A 20,299-nucleotide genomic window follows, 5' to 3' on the forward strand; every position below is an offset into this window, starting at 1 on the left:
AAATATGGAAGGTTTTTTTTTTATTCTGATGTATCACTTTTTAAATTATATTGCTGTATCTAAGTTATACATTCTGTCAGGTACCAGCTTATACAGTTCTCATTAGCAATTTATTTTCCAGCCATTGTGGAATGAATTATCACTGGAAAATGAATTGTTTGCATGTGAGTAATCAAGCCTTGCTGGTGATATTAGTGGAATTAATCTGTGCTTTTTTGTTTACTAAAGTGTCAAACATTTATCTGGAATATTTCATTGAACAAAATTGAACTTTCTCTGGGCACTGATCCTTTGTAGCATACAAAAAAAAAAAAAAAATACACACACATAAGCATTTGAAATAAAAAAGCTAAGACTTGTCCATCTAAAATATTACTTTTCTTCTAGTACAACTTAAGGATATTAAAGCCATTCAGCACTTTTACATTGATCAGAAATTCTCAATGAAAAATAAATATTACACTGTTTATAAATTCTATTCTAAAGTACAGCTTATTGATATTGCTTCTTTCCTAGGCAAAAATAGTGTGGACTTAGAAGAATCATCAACAAAGACTTTGGAACTGAAAACCCCCAGAATTAAAGAAGTCCTTAAAGAGCGGAAAGTATTAGAGAAAAAGGTAGCCTTAAGCAAAAGAAGAAAGAAAGATTCAAGGTACATGTTGTATCTGGCAGTGCTCCCATTATAACTTTCCCCTGGCATACTTTCAGAAGGGAGGCATTGGCAGTGACAGTAAAGAACCTTACCTTGAAAGTGTGTGTTATTGTTGCACATTTATGAGAACCATGGGGGTTCAGAACTCTTTATATCCTCATTCCTTGTGTTAGTATCTCTACTGTAAAGTAGTGTGTTTTAATGTTTTTGGGAGAGGGGGGCCCGGAACTTTTTCATAATCTGATGGCAGTTTTGGATCTCCCCAGAAAAATGCATGTGTATAAACACACAGTTGTTTTGAGAATTTCAGAGTTTATGGACCCTCTAGAATACTCAGGAAGTATCCCTACAGTAGCCACTTAACCACTTATTTATAGTGACTGCATCCATTTTCTAGTCTTGCTAGGCATTCCCTTCAACAGTGTCTCATGCTTCTCCCCGTAAACCAGAGGGCTGAACCAAATGCTTATCTGTCATTGCATTGTCATAGTGAATTCTATAAGAATTAGAAAGCCAAAGAGACTCTGAAAGTGGCCTGAAGGCCCATGAGCCATAGGCTACAATCAAGTTGCATTATGTACATTTGTCACAGACTTGGATTTAGCTGAACCAGTAATTAATCTTACTGAGAAATTCTTATATTTTATTCAAATTAAGCTCATATATGACTTTTTCTTCCCACTTAGGAATGTTGAAGAGAATTCTAAAAAGAAACAGCAATCTGAAGAAGATTCCAAAGAAACTCTCAAGACAAGTGAGGTGTGTCTGAATTAATAAAACCCATTTTAAATGTTCTTTTGTTAGATAAAGGCCATTCAGTCCTTCGGAGTAAAACTTGGAATGCAATTTGGTCTTTTCCAAGTTAGATAAAAAATGTATCACCTTCAGCATTCTTGAACCCCCATCTTATTATGACCTGAATTCCTCATTTTGACCAAGTTGATTCACGTGATCTTTTATCCAAGTAATAGCTACTTTTCTACTTTCCTTTCCCTCATTCCCCAGCCCCCCACCCTCATTTGTTATATTAGCAATAGCAAAATTGCCAGTAATGATAATGGAAAAGAAAGAGGGTAGCTAAAATCCCTTCTCCAGGGCAGATTATTCACTTCATTCTCCTACATTCCTCCACAAATGTACATAATTTTGTAGAGTGGGTGTAATCTTGCAAAATGATTTTAACATTCCCTCTTGCTCATTTCATGTTACCTTGTAAGTTTCTAGTTATTATATTTAATGACTGCATAGGGTTGTATTGAATAGATAGACTGTAACTTAAGCATTCCCTTATAGTTGAGCACTTAGATTACTTCCAAGATCTGACCAATGTAAGTACTGAAAGTATGTTTAATGAATATATTTTTTCCCCCTGTTTAGATTATTTTCTTGGGATAAACTTTTGCTTTCACTGGATTCAAATCCTTATTTACTCTGCCATATTTATAATTCTATAGCCAAACTATCTTTTTTTTTTTTTTTTTTTTTTTTTGAGCAGACTCCACGCCCAACCTAGGGCTCAAACTCACGACCCTGAGATCAGGAGTTTCACGCTCTACTGTCTGAGCCAGCCAAGCACCCCTATACCGAAACTATCTTCACATTTCCAAGGGAAAACTAATAATTTAGTGATTATTTATTCATAGCCAGTAAATAATCTTGATTTCTTTATTCAGAAATTAGAGGCATATTTATAAGTATATCCTGATGTTTTAATGGCATACTTTAAAATATTTAACTTCATTTTGTGATAAATTTCTTTTAAAAATGACTTCATAAAATTTTGTTCATATAAACTGGTTGAAGCTTACTGTAAAATTAGGCAATAAAATCCTTGTTCTTTCTTTGAGGAATTTCACTTTAAAGTGTTTTTTTAAGATCTTTCTATGTCCTACTCCTGAATCTGTAGAAGTGCATTAATCTTTGTGTTAAATTGTAAGAAGTTGCAGTGATAAACTAACCCAGAGACACAGATCCTTCGGAGAACTTCAGCTCATTATTTGAATGAGAAATTATAGGTAGTGGTCAATGAGACTGTAGTATGTGTGGTCTGCGTTCACTGACTAACATTAATAATGTACTCGGTGCCATACTGTGGGACAGGGAGGAAGGGTCGGATGCTCTGGTCCATCATTGTCTTCCTTCGGATACATAAACATACACGTGCTTGATATGTGATAAGGTTACTGTTACAGTGAGGTTTTGCATGCATTTGAAACTTCCTAACTAGAATATCCTTTAAGGAGCCTGAATTCATGAGGTTTCCACAAATCATTCAGGCTCCTAAATTAAAATGTAAGAAACCTTCATTTCAGTATAGAATTTTTAAATTGTCTTCATCATGTTTTGGAACTGAAAAGAACATTGAGCTCTCATTCATGCAGCTTATGTTTATTAGTGGCTGCTGGGTGTTAGTGAGCTTTAATGGTTTGGAGTTCAAGGAGGCCTCCCAAATGCAGGGACAGGTCTCAGGAGAGATAGCTGGTCTCTGCACAGATCTCTGCGGTGCAGTGGGAAGAGCCCTAGACTGCGAACGAATTCATCTGAAGTCGTTGGCCTGGGGACAAGGTCATCAAGTCCCACTGAGCTTCGGTTTCCCGATGCACCAAGTGGGGTCACCAGTACCTACCACAGGCTGCTGGCGAGCTTAAGTGACATGTAACATGTGACGGCAGTCAGCATATCGGGGGTACCCAAATGCTAAGTTTGATTTTAGTATTGCTCATATTTTACCTTTTTTTTTTTTTTTTTTTTTTTACAGCATGGCGAAAAGGAAAAAGTGTCCTCTTCAAAGGACCTGAAGCATGTTCACACAAAAAGCGAACCTAGTAAACCTGCCCGGAGACTTTCCGAGTCATTGCATTCAGCTGATGAAAACAAAAATGAGTCCAAGATAGAGAGAGAACACAGAAGACGCACATCCACCCCCGTCGTGGAGGAAGGGGCACAGGAAGAGGCTGACGTAAGAGATGGGAAGAGGCAGGCAGAACGGTCAGAGGTTGGCACCGAAGAGCCCCAGAAACAGAAGAGCACACTTAAAAATGAAAAGCATCTAAAGAAAGATGATTCTGAAACACCACATGTGAAAAGCCTACCTAAGAAAGAGGCAAAGTCCTCAAAGGACAAGCCTGAAAAAGAGAAGACTCTGTCAGAAGACAAAGTGTCTATGAAACATAAATATAAAGGTGACGGTCTGCATAAAACGAGTGAGGAGACGGAGCTTCACTCTTCTGAGAAAAGCTTAAAAGTGGATGAAAATACTCAAAAGCAAAGTCAGCAACCAAAACTGTCTTCGGATGATAAAACTGAACGAAAAAGTAAACATAAGAATGAGAGGAAATTATCAATTTTAGGCAAAGATGGGAAGCCAGTTTCTGAATATATTATAAAAACAGATGAGAATGTTCGTAAAGAAAACAACAAAAAAGAGAGACATGTGTCAGCCGAGAAAACTAAGGCAGAACACAAATCAAGAAGATCAAGTGATTCTAAAGTTCAGAAAGATTCTCTGAGTGCAAAGCAACACGGAATCCCATTGCAGAGAAGAAGTGACAGTTATTCAGAGGACAAGTGTGAGATGGACCCAACTAATGTAGATAGTAATTCGAAACCAGAAGAGATGGTTCACAAGGAGAAGCGAAGAACAAAGAGCCTACTGGAAGAGAAGCTTTTGTTAAAGTCGAAACCAAAAAGTCAAGGCAAGCAGTTAAAAGTAGTTGAACCGGAATTACAAGAAAGTGTCGCGAAACAGGTGACCACTCCAAAACCAGATAAGGAGAAGAACGCAGAAGAGATCAACCCAGATAGACAGCGAAAGTCTAAAGTTGAAGACAAACCTTCTGAGGAAACTGGTGTAGAAGCTGTATCGGACAGTGCCGCTTCTTCACACGGGGTCCAGAAGGACTCTTCGAGTCACAGAGCCAAGTTACCATTAGCAAAGGAGAAATCTAAGGCTGAAAAAGATTCAGGCCCCTCCAGACCTGAGAGGAAGTTATCAGATGGGCACAAAAGCAGAAGCTTAAAGCATAGCAGTAAGGAAGTGAGAAAAAGGGAAGAAAATAAATCAGATGACAAAGATGGTAAAGAAGTTGACAGTAATCACGACAAGGCCAGAGGGAATAGTTCAGTTATAGAAAAGAAATGGAGTAGGAAGTTGTGTGAAAACCGAAGAGGAAGCTTATCCCAAGAAATGACCAAAGGAGAAGAAAGATCAGCAAACACCTTGGGCACCACCAGTAGTTCCTCCATTCAGAGACCAAAAAGGAGTGGTGATACCACATCAATGCCTGAACAAGAGCCAATGGAAATTGATTCCGAGCCAGCTGTTGAAAATATGTCTGAAGCATCTAAAAGCCAAGACAACAGCAATACTATCTCTCAACAAGACGTTGACTCTGAAAATGTTACGAAACAAAAAACCGCAGTCCCGGTTCTAAAGGATGAATTAAGAACTTCCACAGTAGACTCAAAAACAGCAGCTCCAGCCTGTAAAGCAGGACGTGGAACAGGAGTTGTTAGTAATTCTGAAAAGCACACTGACCATAAAAGCACCCTGACCAAGAAAGTGCATATCCAAAGTGCTGTGTCCAAACTGAACCCTGGGGAGAAAGAACCCATTCACCAGGGAACTCATGAAACAAATACAGACTCCGAAACTAGTCCTACACCGTTTCCTCGAGCCCCGTCCGACAATGACAGGGCACAAAAGAATTTGAAAAATACAACCAGACCCCCCGAAGAACATGCTGCCCAAGGAGATGCTGATCGTGTACATTCCCCAAATTTAGATCCTTCACCATCCTTAAGTTCAGTAACTGTCGTGCCTCCAAAACAGTCTCCTGATTCGGACGTAATTCCTTTGGTTGACGGGAGGACTGTTTTAGAAGGCGACCCAGCCAGCCCCTCACTTGTGGAGCGCTCTGGTATTCCTAATGCAAGTTTGACTGCTAGGGAATCACAAGTCCTTATGACAGGTGACAGCAAAGAAAGTGGGGCAGTTTCCACAGTAGGTACACCGGCAAAAGCAAGCATGGATAGCAAAAGACACATTCCAGAAGGTTACCAGCCCACTGTGTTGCACAGTAAGCAGGGACAAGTAAACATGCCTGTTGGTAGCAAGTTAACTGACGCAAGGGTTGAAAGTGAGAGTGTTAACACAGAAGATGGCTTGATGGACGTGGCCAGGAAAGAAAGTGACTTAAGCACAGAGCCCAGTTCAAAGCAGACAGTGAGAGCTGTGCAAGAAAATGGCAAAAAGCATGGCGTCACTGTTGACCCAGTGCTCGGCACGCGGACAGACAAAGCTGCCGAGACAGTTGTGCTCAAGTGTAGTAGTGGCCCAGGTGAAATAGAAAACACATCAGTTGATGTTGAAAGAAGGACTGAAAACAGCGAGGTGGACACCAGTGTTGGATGTAATGCCACTTCCCCAGTTTTGCAGCAAAGGAGTGGAAATGCTGAGGGTGTGACTGCCGGGCCTGGCAGAGCAGAAAAGTCTTCTTTTGCCACTAGTTCCGAAGGGAAGGGCGAAGGTGTTCCCTTCAATACCTTGAAGGCGGGGGATGCTACAACCACGTCCTCAGAAACAGGACAGGGTGAGGTGGCTGTGCCCTGCATGAGCATTGAGGCAGATGAAGGCTTCGTAGCAGGTGTCTGCTCTGGAAACAGTCCCCTTCACGTCGGGGCAGAAGCCAGCGAATGCACTGTCTTCGCGGCGGCCGAAGAAGGCGGAGGCGTTGTCACAGAAGGGTTTGCCGAAAGTGAAACCTTCCTCACAAGCACCAAGGAGGGAGAGAGTGCAGAGTGTGCTATGGCTGAATCTGAAGAAAGGGCAGCAGACCCCATGACTGCCCACGCAGTAACAATTGAAGACAATGTCAATAGTGGGGTGACAGAAGAGAAAGATGATGCTGTCACCAGCGCCGGCTCTGAAGAGAAGTGTGACGGTTCTTCACGTAGTGCGTTGGAAATGGCAGAAAGAACTGTCACCTTTATCAGTGAGGTTGAAAGCGATGGCGCGGTGACAAGTGCTGGGACAGAAGTAAGGGAGGGCTCCTTAAGCAGTGAGGAGGTGGATGGGTTCCAGAGAAATGTGACGAGAACGGGCCCCAAAAAAGAAACCGAGGGGACTGTGACATGCACCGGAGCGGAAAGGAGAAGCGCTGCTTTTGTCATGTGCTCCGTCACAGGCGCAGAGCGACAGGAGGAGCGTGTGGTTACAGGCGCAGCTGTGGCCCTGGCGGGTAATGACGCGCCACCAGGAACCAGCGCCCCCCAGGACGGAGACGCTTCTGTGAATGACGGCGCGGAAGGTGAGAGTGCCGTCACCAGCACTGGGATAACAGAAGAAGATGGAGAGGGGCCAGCCAGCTGCACAGGCTCAGAAGAGGGCAGCGAGGGCTTTGCTCTGAGCTCTGAATCAGAAGAAAATGGAGAGAGCGCAATGGACAGCACGGTAGCCAAAGAAGCCACTAATGTGCCGTTGGTCGCCGCTGGCCCATGTGACGACGAAGGCATTGTAACGAGCACCGGCGCAAAAGAGGAGGACGAGGAAGGTGAAGGTGTGGTGACCAGCACCGGAAGGGGAAATGAAATCGGGCATGCGTCCACCTGCACCGGGGCAGAGGAGGAAAGCGAGGGGGCATCGATTTGCGGAAGTGCCGAAGAAGGGGACAGTCAGATTGGTACTGCGGCAGGGTGCGTGGGAGCTGAGGCCGGAGCCACCGTCACCAACGCCAACGAGAGCAGTGTTGACAGCTTGAGCGGTGCGGAGAAGGGCACGAAAGATCCGGAGATCTGCTCCAGCGCCAAAGGCGTTGTAGAAAGCAGCGTGACCAGTGCGGCTTCAGGGAAGGGTGACGTGGCCCCAGTTCCCGGAGGTTGCGAGGCTCCCATGACCAGTGCAGCTTCAGATCACAGTGACAGTCTGCTCACCAGGAAGGAAAAAGTGGACGACACCACTACTTCCACTGGCTTGGTGGGGGGCAGTTACGAGGCACTCGGGTCGGGTGCGGGCCCACAACGTGAAGCTGGGCACATGTCGCCTGGTGGGAAGGAAGACGAAGGAATCATCACCTCTGCGGAAAACGAAGAGTGTGATGGCCTTCTGGCCACTACAGCCAGTGACACCGTTACCAACCCAGCTGGCCTAGCTGGGGGCAAAAGTCCAGGCAAAGGCTTGCTGATTTCCACCAGCACGACAAACGATTGCACCCCTCAGCTGAGCACAGTTGCTGATGTACGGGAGGGTCATTCAAGCTCACTGAGAGGTGGGGCAGATCGGGAAGGTGCCAGCATAAACGGGGAAGAATTCGAGGCCCCCATGCCCAGTGCGGTGTCAGGTGAGAGCCAGCTGGCTGCCGTGAGAAATGAGGACAAAGACGAGTGTGCCATGATTTCCACAAGCATCGGCGAAGAGTTCGAGGTGCCGATTTCTAGCGCGACGACCCTCACGTGTGCCGAAAGTCAGCCGCCGGCGGCCGCGGCGGAGGAGAGTGCCAAAGGCGCCGGCTCGGCGAGCGCCGACGACTTCGAGGTGCCCATGCCCAGCGCGCCCACGCAAGCTGAAAGCCCCCTTGCCTCGACCAGCAAGGAGGAGAAGGACGAGTGCGCGCTCATCTCCACCAGCATAGCGGAGGAGCGCGAGGCCTCCGTGGCAGGCGCGCGGCCCGCCACCGCCCTGGAAGAGAAGGACGGCAGTGCCATCATCTCCACCAGCTCGGGGGAGGACTGCGAGGGCCCCGTGTCCAGTGCCGCCCCGCGGGAGGAAGGCCACCCCTCGGCGGTGCGGGCGGAGGAGGTCGGCGACACCGCCATGATTTCCACGAGCACCTCCGAAGGCCGCGAGGCGGTCATGCGGGGTGCTGTCCCACGGGATGATGAGCGGCCCGCCGCTGCAAGGACGGAGGACTCCAGCGACACGGCCATCATCTCTACCAGCACGGCCGAGTGCGTGCTGCTGCCTGCCGGCCTCGACAGGCACGAGGAGAGCCCGCTGACCGCCAGCGTCGCCGACAGAAAAGACCCCTCGGCCGCCAGGAGGAGCCGGGGCGAGGCCCCGACACCCAGCCCGATGGCCGCAAACAGCCCTCCACACCCAGCGCCGCCTCCAGGGGCCAGAGCCACAGGCCCCGAGGACCGTCCCTGCGAGGTGCCACCGGCAGTGACAGAACGGAGCGAGAGCCCTTCGCCCCTCGTCGGCGTGGCAGAGAGGAGCACGTGGCCCAGCTCCGTTCAGAGAGGGCGGGGGGGCCAGGGGGCCGCCGAGGCCGGGCATGACACCTGTTGGGCAGGGAGGGGCGAGCAGAGGGGAGCGGGCGCACCCGAGGATGGACAGGGGCGGACGGCCGGGGACGCCTCCCTCGGGAGCCGCTGTTTGCCGGCAGTGAGTCCCGGTGCCGGGAGGGCCGACAACGTGCCTCCTGTCCCGGACACTGCAGCGCGGCCACCCTCTCCTGGGCACCGTGGGCCGGCCGACCCCGGGAAAACCACCACCAGTGAATGTGTTAATGGCCGAGAGTCAGAAACTGGTCCTTCCTACGGGGCGCCTCTTCCAGCTGCCTGTGCTGTAGCTCCATCGGCTCCAAGACGTGAGCAGGACTTGACCGTGACAAGTGACCACAACGGCAGACGGACAATCCAAGGGTCCAGTGAGAAAGCAGGAGACAGTAGTGGCATGAGGAAATCATTCCAGGAGGAAAGAGACCTCAAGGTCATTGTTCCTCCTGAGGAGAATTTGCACGATATAGGTGAGACTCTCCCTAATTGTACATACTAGCGTTTTACAAAGGTGATTGCACGTAGGGTATGTTTAAAACCATCTTTCAAAAGGTGGTTTTGCTTCCAGGATGTCACAAAATAACTTCTCAAGTAGGAAGACTGAGCTCAGAACCATGGGTTTAAAAACTTAAAACCTTAGACCCGTTTCTCATGTGCCAGGAGAGCAGAGGCAGGAAGCTGGGGGAGGGGAGGTCAGCCACCCGTGTGTGATTTGCATGACTGCTGCAAGCTACTAAACCTTGAAGCCTCGGGTTTTTGTCAAAATGAACACTACCTTACAACAGCCCTGTGAAGTGAGCATTTTCTTATCACTCCATTTACACATGAGAAAATAGGTTCAGAGAGTTTAAATAACTTGCATGGTACTTAGGGCCCTTTAGAAAAAAATTACTTCCGAGCCTTAGTTTTCCATCGTATAAAACGGGGATAATAGTGCAAAAACAAACACGATTCAGCCCTCATCTAACGTCCTATAGATTTGCGATGAGTGTCAGTTCAGTCCGGCTGGCTACTTGTCATCAGGGGAGCACAGTATTTTTTAACAGAGTTTTTCATTCAGGTAAAGTGAGCTTCTGGTTTGGAATTTGAAAGACAAAAAGAAACGTGTTCCCTCCTGACAGATTTCGGAGAGTAGATGTTGGTAGCAACAGTTGGTAACTTTCAAAGGGGTAACCTTTAGGCTCAGTCATTCACTGTGCCATCCAACTTGGGACACCCTGTGCCAGCCACGACTGTGCTGGGCTTTGGGGAAGGGGAGCAGCTGTGAATCTAGCTTTGCATTTTAAGTAGGCAGGGACGCTCTGATGGCAGGCGCTTAGACGCTGTGGGAACTCAAAGGGACATCATGGGCTGGACCTGAGGGAGTCAGGGACGTCAACTTCTTTTCTGTGGGTGTGTGAATTAGAGTGTTCTGGACTTTTCAACTGCAACAGCCCTTAGATGTCATCAAATACAGCCTCAGGAAGCTGAGGCCAATAGATTGAGTCCTGTTCATTATAGGGACTTAAGATAAGGGGCATTAAGAAGTGTTCCAAGGGTTGAAATAAGGGACTTGAAATTTTTCCATTGCTTTTTGCCTGGGAAAATTGAGTGTTCTGCCAATTTTGTTTATTTTTGACAGACAGAGAATGAGTGGGGGAGGGGCAGAGAGAGAGAGAGAGGGAGACACAGAATCCGAAGCAGGCTCCAGGCTCCGAGTTGTCAGCACAGAGCTCGACAAGGGGCTTGAACCCACAGGCCACGAGATCATGACCTGAGCCGAAGTCAGACACTCAACTGACTGAGCCAGCCAGGCGCCCCAAGCGTTCTGCAACTTTTTATGCGTTAACCATTGCTACAGTCTGCTACTCCTTTCTCCCCTGCTTTGTTTCCCTGAAGGAACAAGATAGAAGAGGTTTGGGGCGCCTGGGTGGCTCAGTCAGTTGAGCGTCCGACTTCGGCCCAGGTCATGATCTCACGGTTCGTGGGTTCGAGCCCCGCGTCGGGCTCTGTACTGACAGCTCGGAGCCTGGAGCCCGCTTCGGATTCTGTGTCTCCCTGTCTTTCTGCCCCTCCCCGCTTGTGCTCTATCCCTGTGAAAAATGAATAAACGTTAGAAAGAAAAAAAAGTAGAAGAGATTTTAGCAAGGAAAAGCCCGCATCCTCTTAGAGAAAGGAAGGATTTTCTTTGGAGGCTTCTGTCCGGGTGGATGAGAGAACTGGAGGCCACAGTCACAGAGAGACGAGGGCGAGAGAGGAAGGATCACAACAGGGATAGGACTGAGTCTTACCAGAGAAAATGCCATTTTCTTTCTGTCTGCCTCCCGGTTTCCTAACTTTATTTTCAACTCTGCTGTGTCAGGGTGAAGCAAGCAAAGTGAATCTGTTCATAAACATGTTCTTTGTTGAGAATATAGCTCAGTGGCCCAGAGTTTTTTCTTTTAGGGCCAAACTTGATGCAGAACACTGTAGAAAAATATTTGGAAATATCACGTCTCCAGAAATAATCTTCTGTTATTCTTTTTGGGCAGCCATCTTAACAGCGAGAAACAATTTCACCCCCAAACTTAGTAAACGACTCCTGCCTTTCAGCCACGATTTTTCACACGTCCTCCTTTTGTTGTTTTCTACTGACAGCAAAATAAAACAGCGGAGGAAGGGGTCACGGCAGGCCAGGGAACAACATTGTTACCTTTTGATTCAGCATGTTTTTTGTTTTTTTTTTTTTGCAAGCAAATTCTTAAATTGGTTAACGGTTTGGCTTTCTTTAGGCACTGAAGAATCTCCGTCGAGTGTTTTGGGAGGATGGGCACTGAAAGACAGCTTGAAAACTGAGGTATGGCTGACAGTTCAGTTACACTGGGCTGCACGTGGTGTAAGTACTATCCCACCACGCGTAGACGTGTGCATCCTTCAGCATCACATGGCTCCTGTTCCCACTGTACTTTGGACGTTTACACGTTGTCATGGTCGTGTCCTGTGCAAGGAAAGCTAATAATCTCAACACGTAGTGCCATCATCAGTTCCATGTACTCAAACCAGGAGTCACCCACAGTCTCTCGGTGTCACCCTACATTTAAGCCATTGCCAGTTCCTACGCGTTCCATGTCCAAAATGTGACTTGAATCTCTGCAGCCGGATCTCACGGCCCCCTCTGAGTGTGTGAGACAAGGTAGCAGTAAGCACGGGAACGATGCACAGTGCAGAGGACGGTCAACTTACCAGCAAGAGCAATGGTGCGCAGACAGGAGGGCTTGCAAAGAAGACATTTGAGTGGTGGTTCACAAGCAGAGTAGGGGTTTACCAGAGGGGAACGAAACGGAAAAGAGCCTTGCAGGCAAAGAAGTACGTTCTGGATGTGGAGCAGGAGGGCAGTTGTGAGCCCCAGACCCTGCAGCGGGGCGGGAACGGAGGCCTGACGAGGGCGGGGACGTGATGGGGGCGGGGGGTCGTCTTGTGTGTCGTATTACGGTGGCGTTTCACTTTTAAGGGGACGGGGCAACCACTGATGGATGAAATATGAGATTAGACTGACTTTCGTTTTCAAAGTTTGGCATGTGTTCCCTTTCAATTCTGCACAGACTTGAACATGGTCTTTTATGTTGTTACAAGATGCAAGATGCCTTCATTATCTTGATGTTAGTCTTGCCTTCTTGTCGTCAGAACCTCAGTTAACTTAGTGTTTTATGGTGCTTTGGACTTTTTAGACATTTGTACCATCAGAGGAAGAGAAAACCCAGGAAATTCTAGCAGCACCAGAAAGTCTGTATGGGAGACAGCCAAGTGGAGCAGGTAAGCCCTTTTTAGTGGTTGTCCACATTACTGTTTTCCTGGTCTACAGTTTTTACTTTCTTTTGCAGCTTAAAATCAATAGCTGATTCATGATTATAAAACACAGGCTATATGAATTTTCCTCTCACTTTTTAAAATAGGTTGGAGAGAGTTCTTTCCTATTTCATTTTTAGCATATACTCTTTCTTATCTTAGCATATACAGTTTCTCATCAAACTGACTCTTTGTCAGTTTCATGTAAGGTACTTGTTTAAATCTCTTCTTACCAAGTAAGTGTGCAAGGAGGCAAACTGCTCTGAAGCAAACTCTTGCTCTTTCCCCAGCACGTGGCTCCCTGCACCTTCCTGCCACGGAAAATGCTGTCACAGGTCCTTTCCAAAAGCTGGAAAGCCCGTGCCTCCCTTCAAAGCTCTGCTTGTTGTCCCTTGGACTCTGGCTGGGCCCCAGCGAGCACAGAGCTGCTCCCGGCACACACAGGCTCCTCCCGGTCTCGTGTGCTGTCTCCAGGGTCCACTGCAGGCTTCGTAGGAGAGAGCCCCAGGATTTACAGCAGCTCCCAAACTCTGGTCTCGGGACCCCTTTCCATTCTTAAAAATTATTGAGGATCCCAGACAGCTTTTGTTACGTGGATGATACCCATTGGCATTTATCAAATAAGAAACTAAAACTGAGTTAATATCACCAGCTCACTATAGGTTAAGCACAAGTAACATTTTTTTCATGAAAAATAGCACATTTTCCAAAACGGCAAAATGTGCCAAGAAAAGTGACGTTGTTTTGCATTTTTGCAAATCTCTGTAAGTCTGGCTTTAATAGAAAGCAGTTGGTTACTCGGGGCTGTTTCTTTATTCAGTGTATTGCTGATGCTGTCTTGATTGAAGTATATGAAGAAAACCCAGCATCACACTTAAATGGTTGGCTTTTAATAGATAGCATTTTCAGATAATTCTGGGAACATTACATGGCCTCTAGAAAACTCCATTGTGGACTCATGAATTTAAAAAGTTAATAACATCTTAGTGTGTTGACAATAGTTTGGACCTTGCGGACCCCTTGATGGAAGATCTCAGGAGTCCTAGGAGTCCTGGGACCACACTTCGAGAATCACTGGGTTAGGGAAATAGATATGAGAATGGTGACAATGGACAATTATTTCTGGTTTGTTTCTAATCAGTACTGTAACATCTCTTCTGGTTTGCACATCAACCAGGGAAAAAGATACTAGGAACTTGAGAGTATGTGACCAAATTTAAGTCTGTTCTTTTTTGTTTGTTTTTAAATGTTGGAATGTCCACATAAGCCACGTAGAACGGTCAAGGCGATTTTGGTTGCAAGTAACAGTAACCCTGCCAATGTTTATGGGGAATGTGTGCGCTCAGCATCTTAGGCAGTTCAGCTGCTAGAACAGAATTCCATAGACTGAGTGTTGAAGCGACATATTTATTTTTCATGGTTCTGGAGGCTGGAGGTCCAAGTTCAGGGTGCCAGCGTGGTCAGGTTCTTGGTAAGGGCTCTCTTTCTGGTTATGTTCTCACATGTATGCCTGCAGAGAAGGAGATTTCCTACCTCCTCTGCTCTCCACAAGGACCCCACTCCCATCACAGTGTTCCACCTTCATGATATTGAAACTTCCCAAAAGCCTCACCTCCAAATACTATCACACTGGGGACTAGGGTTTCAATATATGAATTTGCGGGGGACTCAAACATCCAGTCCATAGTATTCACACAACTGCAAAGTTCAGGCAGAGCAAGATCTCGGAGCATGATGAGGTCCCCAAAGACCCAATTTCTTCCCTTTCCCTCAGCCCCCAACAGAGATAATTGCTTTCTCATTTGTGAGCCTTTAGAGAAATATCTTTGTCCTGTCATTCCTGGCCAAAATCCTGAGACTTACTCTGATTTCAGCTTACATACCTTTGTCCACTCTAAACTAACTGCTATGACCAGATGAATATGATTTGCTGGTTGACTCAAAGTGAATCAAGTGCTCTCTGTTCCTGGGGTAAGAGTAGAGTTAGTGTCTTTGGAAGCACGTAGTATCCGAGACCACGGTCTGAGTTCTTGGAGAAGGGGCTAGGAGAGCAGCTATTATATTTACTATGATGACCTTGGTTCTTTAAATTACTCCCCCGACAAACATTAGTAAGCGGGGTTCCTTGTGAGTACCAAGGAAATGGAGGTGGAGAATGTGGTTCCTGTGCTCAGGGAGTTTGCAGAAGTAACTGCCAGTGAGGAAGGTTCTCTGTGTAAGACAGATACATGCATGACCGGTGGGGCTAGCTCTGCTGGGAGGGCCTTGGGGAGGGCCTGGCTTTAAGCTGAACCAGTCTCTCTCTCCCCTTTAATTATAGAAAGTAAGATACATAGAAGTGCATAGCAAGGTTTCCCACATTTCATGGTACCCACCTTAAATACAATTCTGTATTTAAACAAAGATGAAATCATAGTATTTGTAGTGTTCTGTAATTTCTTTTTTTTTTTAACTCGGTGTTAGCATATACAGATTGACTTCATTTGTTTTAACAGCTGAAAGTAGTCTGTAACGCATTTTCCCATTTGTTAGAGCTTTAGTGGTCTCCAGTTTTTATGGTTTTTACTATTATAAATAAAGCTGCGATGAACTTTCATAGGCATATAGTTCTGTGTTTCCCCCAAGTATTTCCATGAAAGAGAATCGAAGGGTCAAAGAATATAGAAGGTTTAAATTTCCGTAAGTGCTGGTCACTCCCCCAAAGTTGGAGCCAAATTATGGAAGGATGAGCAGGTGTGCATTAGGTAGACAAGGCGACGGAGGAGGACGGTGTGTAGGGAGCGGTGTGTGTGGATCCTCACCCAGGACTGTCCAGAGTGGTCAGAACAGGGACCCTCCAAGGCAAAACCATCTGAAGGCACAGCCTCCAGAGTATGTGATCTCAAGAGCCTTATAAGCAGAAGTATCAAATAGTCCTCGGGGATCACCCCAAGACCTGAGAAGCCATTCATGGTGACATGTTAAAAACAGTGACTGGGGCGCCTGGGTGGCTCAGTCGGTTGAGCTTCCGACTTCGGTTCAGGTCATGATCTCACAGCTTGTGGGTTCGAGCCCTGCGTCGGGCTCTGTGCTGACAGCTCAGAGCCCGGAGCCTGCTGCAGAATCTATGGCTCCCTCTCTCACTCTTTGTCCCTCCCCGGCTCATGCTCTGTCTCTCTCTCTCTCTCTCTCTCTCTCAAAAATAAATAAACGTTAAAAAAAAAACAAAAAAACAGTGACTATCCAAAACCTAGACACGTTAGTTAAAATTGGTCTGTATGTGTTAGAGTACAAATAATTAACATCCCCTTGTTAATTGTCAAGGTGACGTTTTTGGATTCTGAAGTCTTTTTTCCCACAGTATAATCCAGATGACTTCACTGTGTTTAGGTACGATTCAATAAGACATCTACTTACGTAAAAGGAAGTTGTTTAAAAGAAAAATGTGTGTTCTGTCATTGTTGAGTAGAAACAGTAGACCTTGTACTTCAAGTTTCCAGAGAATATAAATAGACCATTGCTGTTTGAAGGGATAGAATCTGACTTTTTGCTTGATGACATTATTTTTAAATGAACCCGTGTCACTTTGCACCTAAACCCGTGTCACTTTGCAAAGGTCTCCCTTTCTTCTAAGCTTCAGATCACCAACATAGTTAAATAGCTGCAGCGATTTGATGGACCACTGCCATTATTATAAAAATGCAGACAACAATAATTCCTGTTTTTCTGGCATAATGGCAGACATAAATTGTAGAAAACAATTGGTTAGAATCTCATAGTTCACAAGGCAGCTAGGCTACTTAGCGGCATAGCCCCTACCTTACCTTAGAAAGTTCTCAATTTGTTTCTCTGTGGTTCAGAAACCGTATTCGGTTTCCTTATTTCTCATTTTTGTTTTTGAACAGCTGGACCACAGGGGGAGCCTTTCTCAGTGAATGAATCACTTAACGTAAGTCACCGTCATGGTTTGGGTTTTGTCGCGGGGTCTGGTGTTCTGAGAGCAAATGTATAGGGGCGTCTCGCGGAAGGGCAGTCCTGTGCATTCTTTAGGAGACAGGAAGCTGCTTGTAATGTGCTCTCCACTCGAGAGCAGCACGCTGACTGCTCTCGCTGCACTGACTGCCAGCCAGCGTTCAACTGTGTCCCCTGATGTCGTGAAATTTAGTTGTTTTCCTCAGAAGGAAAGGGTCTCCCTGAATTCAGCAGTACCGCGTGCTAGTGACTCCTTAGACCAGTGTCTTGAAGCATTTAAGGAAACAGAAGAAGGCCTGCGTACCTCAGACTAGGAAACTCACCTGGTAATTACTAATGCAATCCTTCAAAGAACTATGAACTTTCTATTTTTTATGAATGGTAGCGAGTTTGATCATTGGATTGCGGCGTCTGAAATTATCCTGGTGCTGTGGACAAAACCGTTTGAAAACTACAGGGCGTTTTATGTTTGGGGAGAGCTTTTCTGAAGATACTCAACTGTGATTGTCATGCATACGTATTCTTTCCCAGCGGTGGCTGTCATAATCCCTTTTGTGCTGGGAAGAAATTTTATGTCTCTCTTAATGCACAAGGGACCTGATATCTTACCAGGAGAGAACATTTTGTAAAATGCTTGCAAGTTGCAAAGAGACACATTCTTTCCAGTGCCCCAGAGAACTGGGGGAGCTCTGCACCAGCAGATATCAGAGGGCTGACTTCACCCCTTTGAAACATCCTGTATGGTAGCTGGAAACTCCTCCACAGTCAGCTGAGTGAGAAGGAAGAGAAAAAAGCCCACTGGGTTTGGTTCAGCTTTATCCTCCAAAAGGATTCCAAATGTGGAGGCCTCCACCCCGCCTCATTTCCCTGAGGCCCCCCCGGCAGCTGCCTTTCCCCAGTCAGGGCATCACTGTCCTTTCCAAGTATTCATAAAGTTCTGTAGCTAAGATTTCGAGTGTTGTAGGGTATCCTAAGACTTCCCTCAGCTAAAAAAATAAGAGCACAATTGACAAGATTTGCCAGAGAGAGATGATGACAGAATGACAGAATCCTTCAGCATTTTTAAATAAAGAGGGGGGAAAAGGTCATGAGGGATCATTGGATGGGAAGAGAATTCATAGAAATCAGAAAATTCTTCTTACCTCTTACACTTTTACCATAACCATTTTAAAGACAAGGAGAGTAAACACAGTGGGATGATAATTTGTTAAACCAAAACTTCTTCAAAAGCACTCTGCTCTTATGCCTCTGGGTGAAATTTATTTTTTAAACTTTTTTTTTTTTTCTGGGTGAAATTTAGTTTTTGAACTTTGTTTTTTCTCCTGGGTGAAATTTGAGCATGTGTTCTAGTCCATTTCAGCATTCCCACAGACTACCAGATTGTGCCCACTATCTTCCTTATTTGTTTTCTCTGCCTTTAAGACTTTGGTGACACAATCCATAAATAACCTTTCCTATGGTATGTTTAGGTCAAAAATTCAGGCTCCAGAACAAATGAAGAAATTCATGGTAAATCTCATAACCAAGAAGGTAAGTTAATGAATTTCGTACTATTGACGTTAGTATTAATTGTGGTTACCATTTGTCGAGGGCCTTCTGTCTGTCAGGCCCTATGCTAATTACTTCACAAAGTCGCTCTTACTCAAGTCATATCATTTGGTAGGTGTTAGCAGCATCACTTCTGTAGCTGAGGAAACTGAGGCTTGGAGAAGTCCAGTGTTTATTCAAGGCCCTCTAGCAGATAAGTGAGTGGTGGCTTGCCGTAAATAGCTACTAGAACTTTGCCGGTAACTTGACAGTGGACTTAAATCCGGCGGGAACACAAAACGCATAGTTCCCCGTGGTCTGTACTGTAAGAGCAGTTCCTAGTACTTGTGCTCAGTACTTGTGCTAAGTACCTGTGTTGCCTTCAGACAGACAGTCCCAGTTTGGTAGATCAGGGGTGTCACGGTTATGTGGCTCTTCTCCCGGGAGTCAGGCCTCCACGAAACCTATGGAGGCTGCCAATTGCAGAGGGATTATTCTCCTCTCAAGCAGAACATAGACTTTCGTCGATTCCTGCTGTGGGCACCTTACTCCAAGAATGGGGAAAGAGGTATTTTTGTAACACGTTATGTACCGTGTTTCAAACCAAAGTAAAGCAGCGGTAATTCTACACACTCAAATACTCAGCACCTACTTTTGTCATGTCTTAAAATTTGGTATATCTGCTCTGTCGGCTTTTTGGAAAAAAAATGTTACAGATAGAATTGAAATCACATTGTATGCCTCCCTGATCCCAATCCCTCTCTGTCAACCCACTCCAAAGGGAACCACTCTTCTACAATCGCTGTATGTATTTCCCCAGAAAATTGTAGCCTGATGTTGCGTACACGGAGAAGCTGACCCCCCCTCCCCCCCCCCCCCCGCCGCCTTATTTGGAGGCCATTCATTCGGCATCACGTCCTGAAGTTCTGTCGTGTTGACGTGTGTAACTCCAGTTACTTGGTTTCGGGTGCTGTTTAGTATTCCACTGTGGGACTAGACCACCTTCATCCTGTTTTGCTCTGGTTGGTGGACGTTTGGGTTCTAGCAACTTTTCCCAATTACGAAGAGTGCTGCCGTGCGTGATCTTGTACCTGTTTCCCAACGCGTAGTCGTGTGGCTGTGACTTGGGTGTGCAGTTGCTGAGCGGCTGGCCGCCTCCTCTGCTTCACAGACTGTGCCCAACTGTCCCCAGGTGGTGTACCAATTATAGCTCCACATCGTCTCCTATATTCAGTATAATCAGACTCAGGAATGTTCGCTAATCGGAGGACTGTGAAACAAGGACTTGTTCTCCTTGGATACGTCTTCACAAGATGTTGCTACATGAGCTGGAGGGAAATGGCGCTACTCTGTGTAGAGTCCAGTGACCTTCATCCTTCCACAAACCCATTTACTCACATTTTACAAATGGAAATCACGGAGCTTACCTGACGTAGTTGCCGTGAGGACCCCGTCACAAAGATTTATGAAGTCCTTCCCCCTGCCACGCACGCCCCTCAAATAAGTACCGGAATGAAAAATTTAATAACCTTTTTTTTCTTTTTTGTTGTTTATTAATCAGAGATGTCCAATGGCAGAAAAGACAACACAGAAGCCTTAAGAGATCACAGTGTTGAAGCAAATCCTAAAGAGGTGAGTTTTCATAAGAAACCCAAGTATTTCACGGCTTGTACCTAGTGTTTTCACCGGTGCACGGAGAAAGGCTTCACTTTTTTGTATCTATTAAAAATTAAATGAATCTCCGTATCCCTTTTACCTGTATATGCTCTTGTGTTGTGTAAGTAGTTATTGGGATGTGTCCACGTTATACAGTCAGGAAGGTTAAGTGTTACTTCATACCTGCCTTTCCTTGGCTCTTTGCTGGGCCACTGAGGAGGAGAAGAGCCCTACCGATTCATTTATGACATGCCATTGGTTGTAAGACACAGCTGGACTTCAGGGATGGTAAAAAGGAGAAATACTTCTTTAAGAACATATTTTAGAGTTGTTGGATTACAGTATCTAACCAGAAACAGATTTAGATGTTTCGTATGGATTTACATTCAGATCCAAAAAAAAAAAAAAGACTCAGGCTCACAAAATAAGTCT

The 20,299-nt window shown here is 45.8% G+C and overlaps 1 protein-coding gene across 2 annotated transcripts in view; it reads left to right on the forward strand.

The window, feature by feature from the left end:
* BOD1L1 (biorientation of chromosomes in cell division 1 like 1) overlaps nucleotides 1-20,299 on the forward strand; it is a 53,442-nt gene that overhangs the window by 17,668 nt on the left and 15,475 nt on the right. For both annotated transcript variants that reach the window (XM_045474528.1, XM_045474530.1), the window contains exons 8-15: nucleotides 517-655; nucleotides 1,342-1,414; nucleotides 3,414-9,399; nucleotides 11,680-11,744; nucleotides 12,616-12,700; nucleotides 16,618-16,661; nucleotides 18,154-18,214; nucleotides 19,773-19,843. In XM_045474528.1, coding sequence (XP_045330484.1) covers nucleotides 517-655; nucleotides 1,342-1,414; nucleotides 3,414-9,399; nucleotides 11,680-11,744; nucleotides 12,616-12,700; nucleotides 16,618-16,661; nucleotides 18,154-18,214; nucleotides 19,773-19,843 — 6,524 coding nt within the window. The remainder of the gene's footprint in view (nucleotides 1-516; nucleotides 656-1,341; nucleotides 1,415-3,413; nucleotides 9,400-11,679; nucleotides 11,745-12,615; nucleotides 12,701-16,617; nucleotides 16,662-18,153; nucleotides 18,215-19,772; nucleotides 19,844-20,299) is intronic.

Source organism: Leopardus geoffroyi, chromosome B1 (genome assembly GCF_018350155.1).
Source record: "Leopardus geoffroyi isolate Oge1 chromosome B1, O.geoffroyi_Oge1_pat1.0, whole genome shotgun sequence".
NCBI classification, from domain to species: domain Eukaryota; kingdom Metazoa; phylum Chordata; class Mammalia; order Carnivora; family Felidae; genus Leopardus; species Leopardus geoffroyi.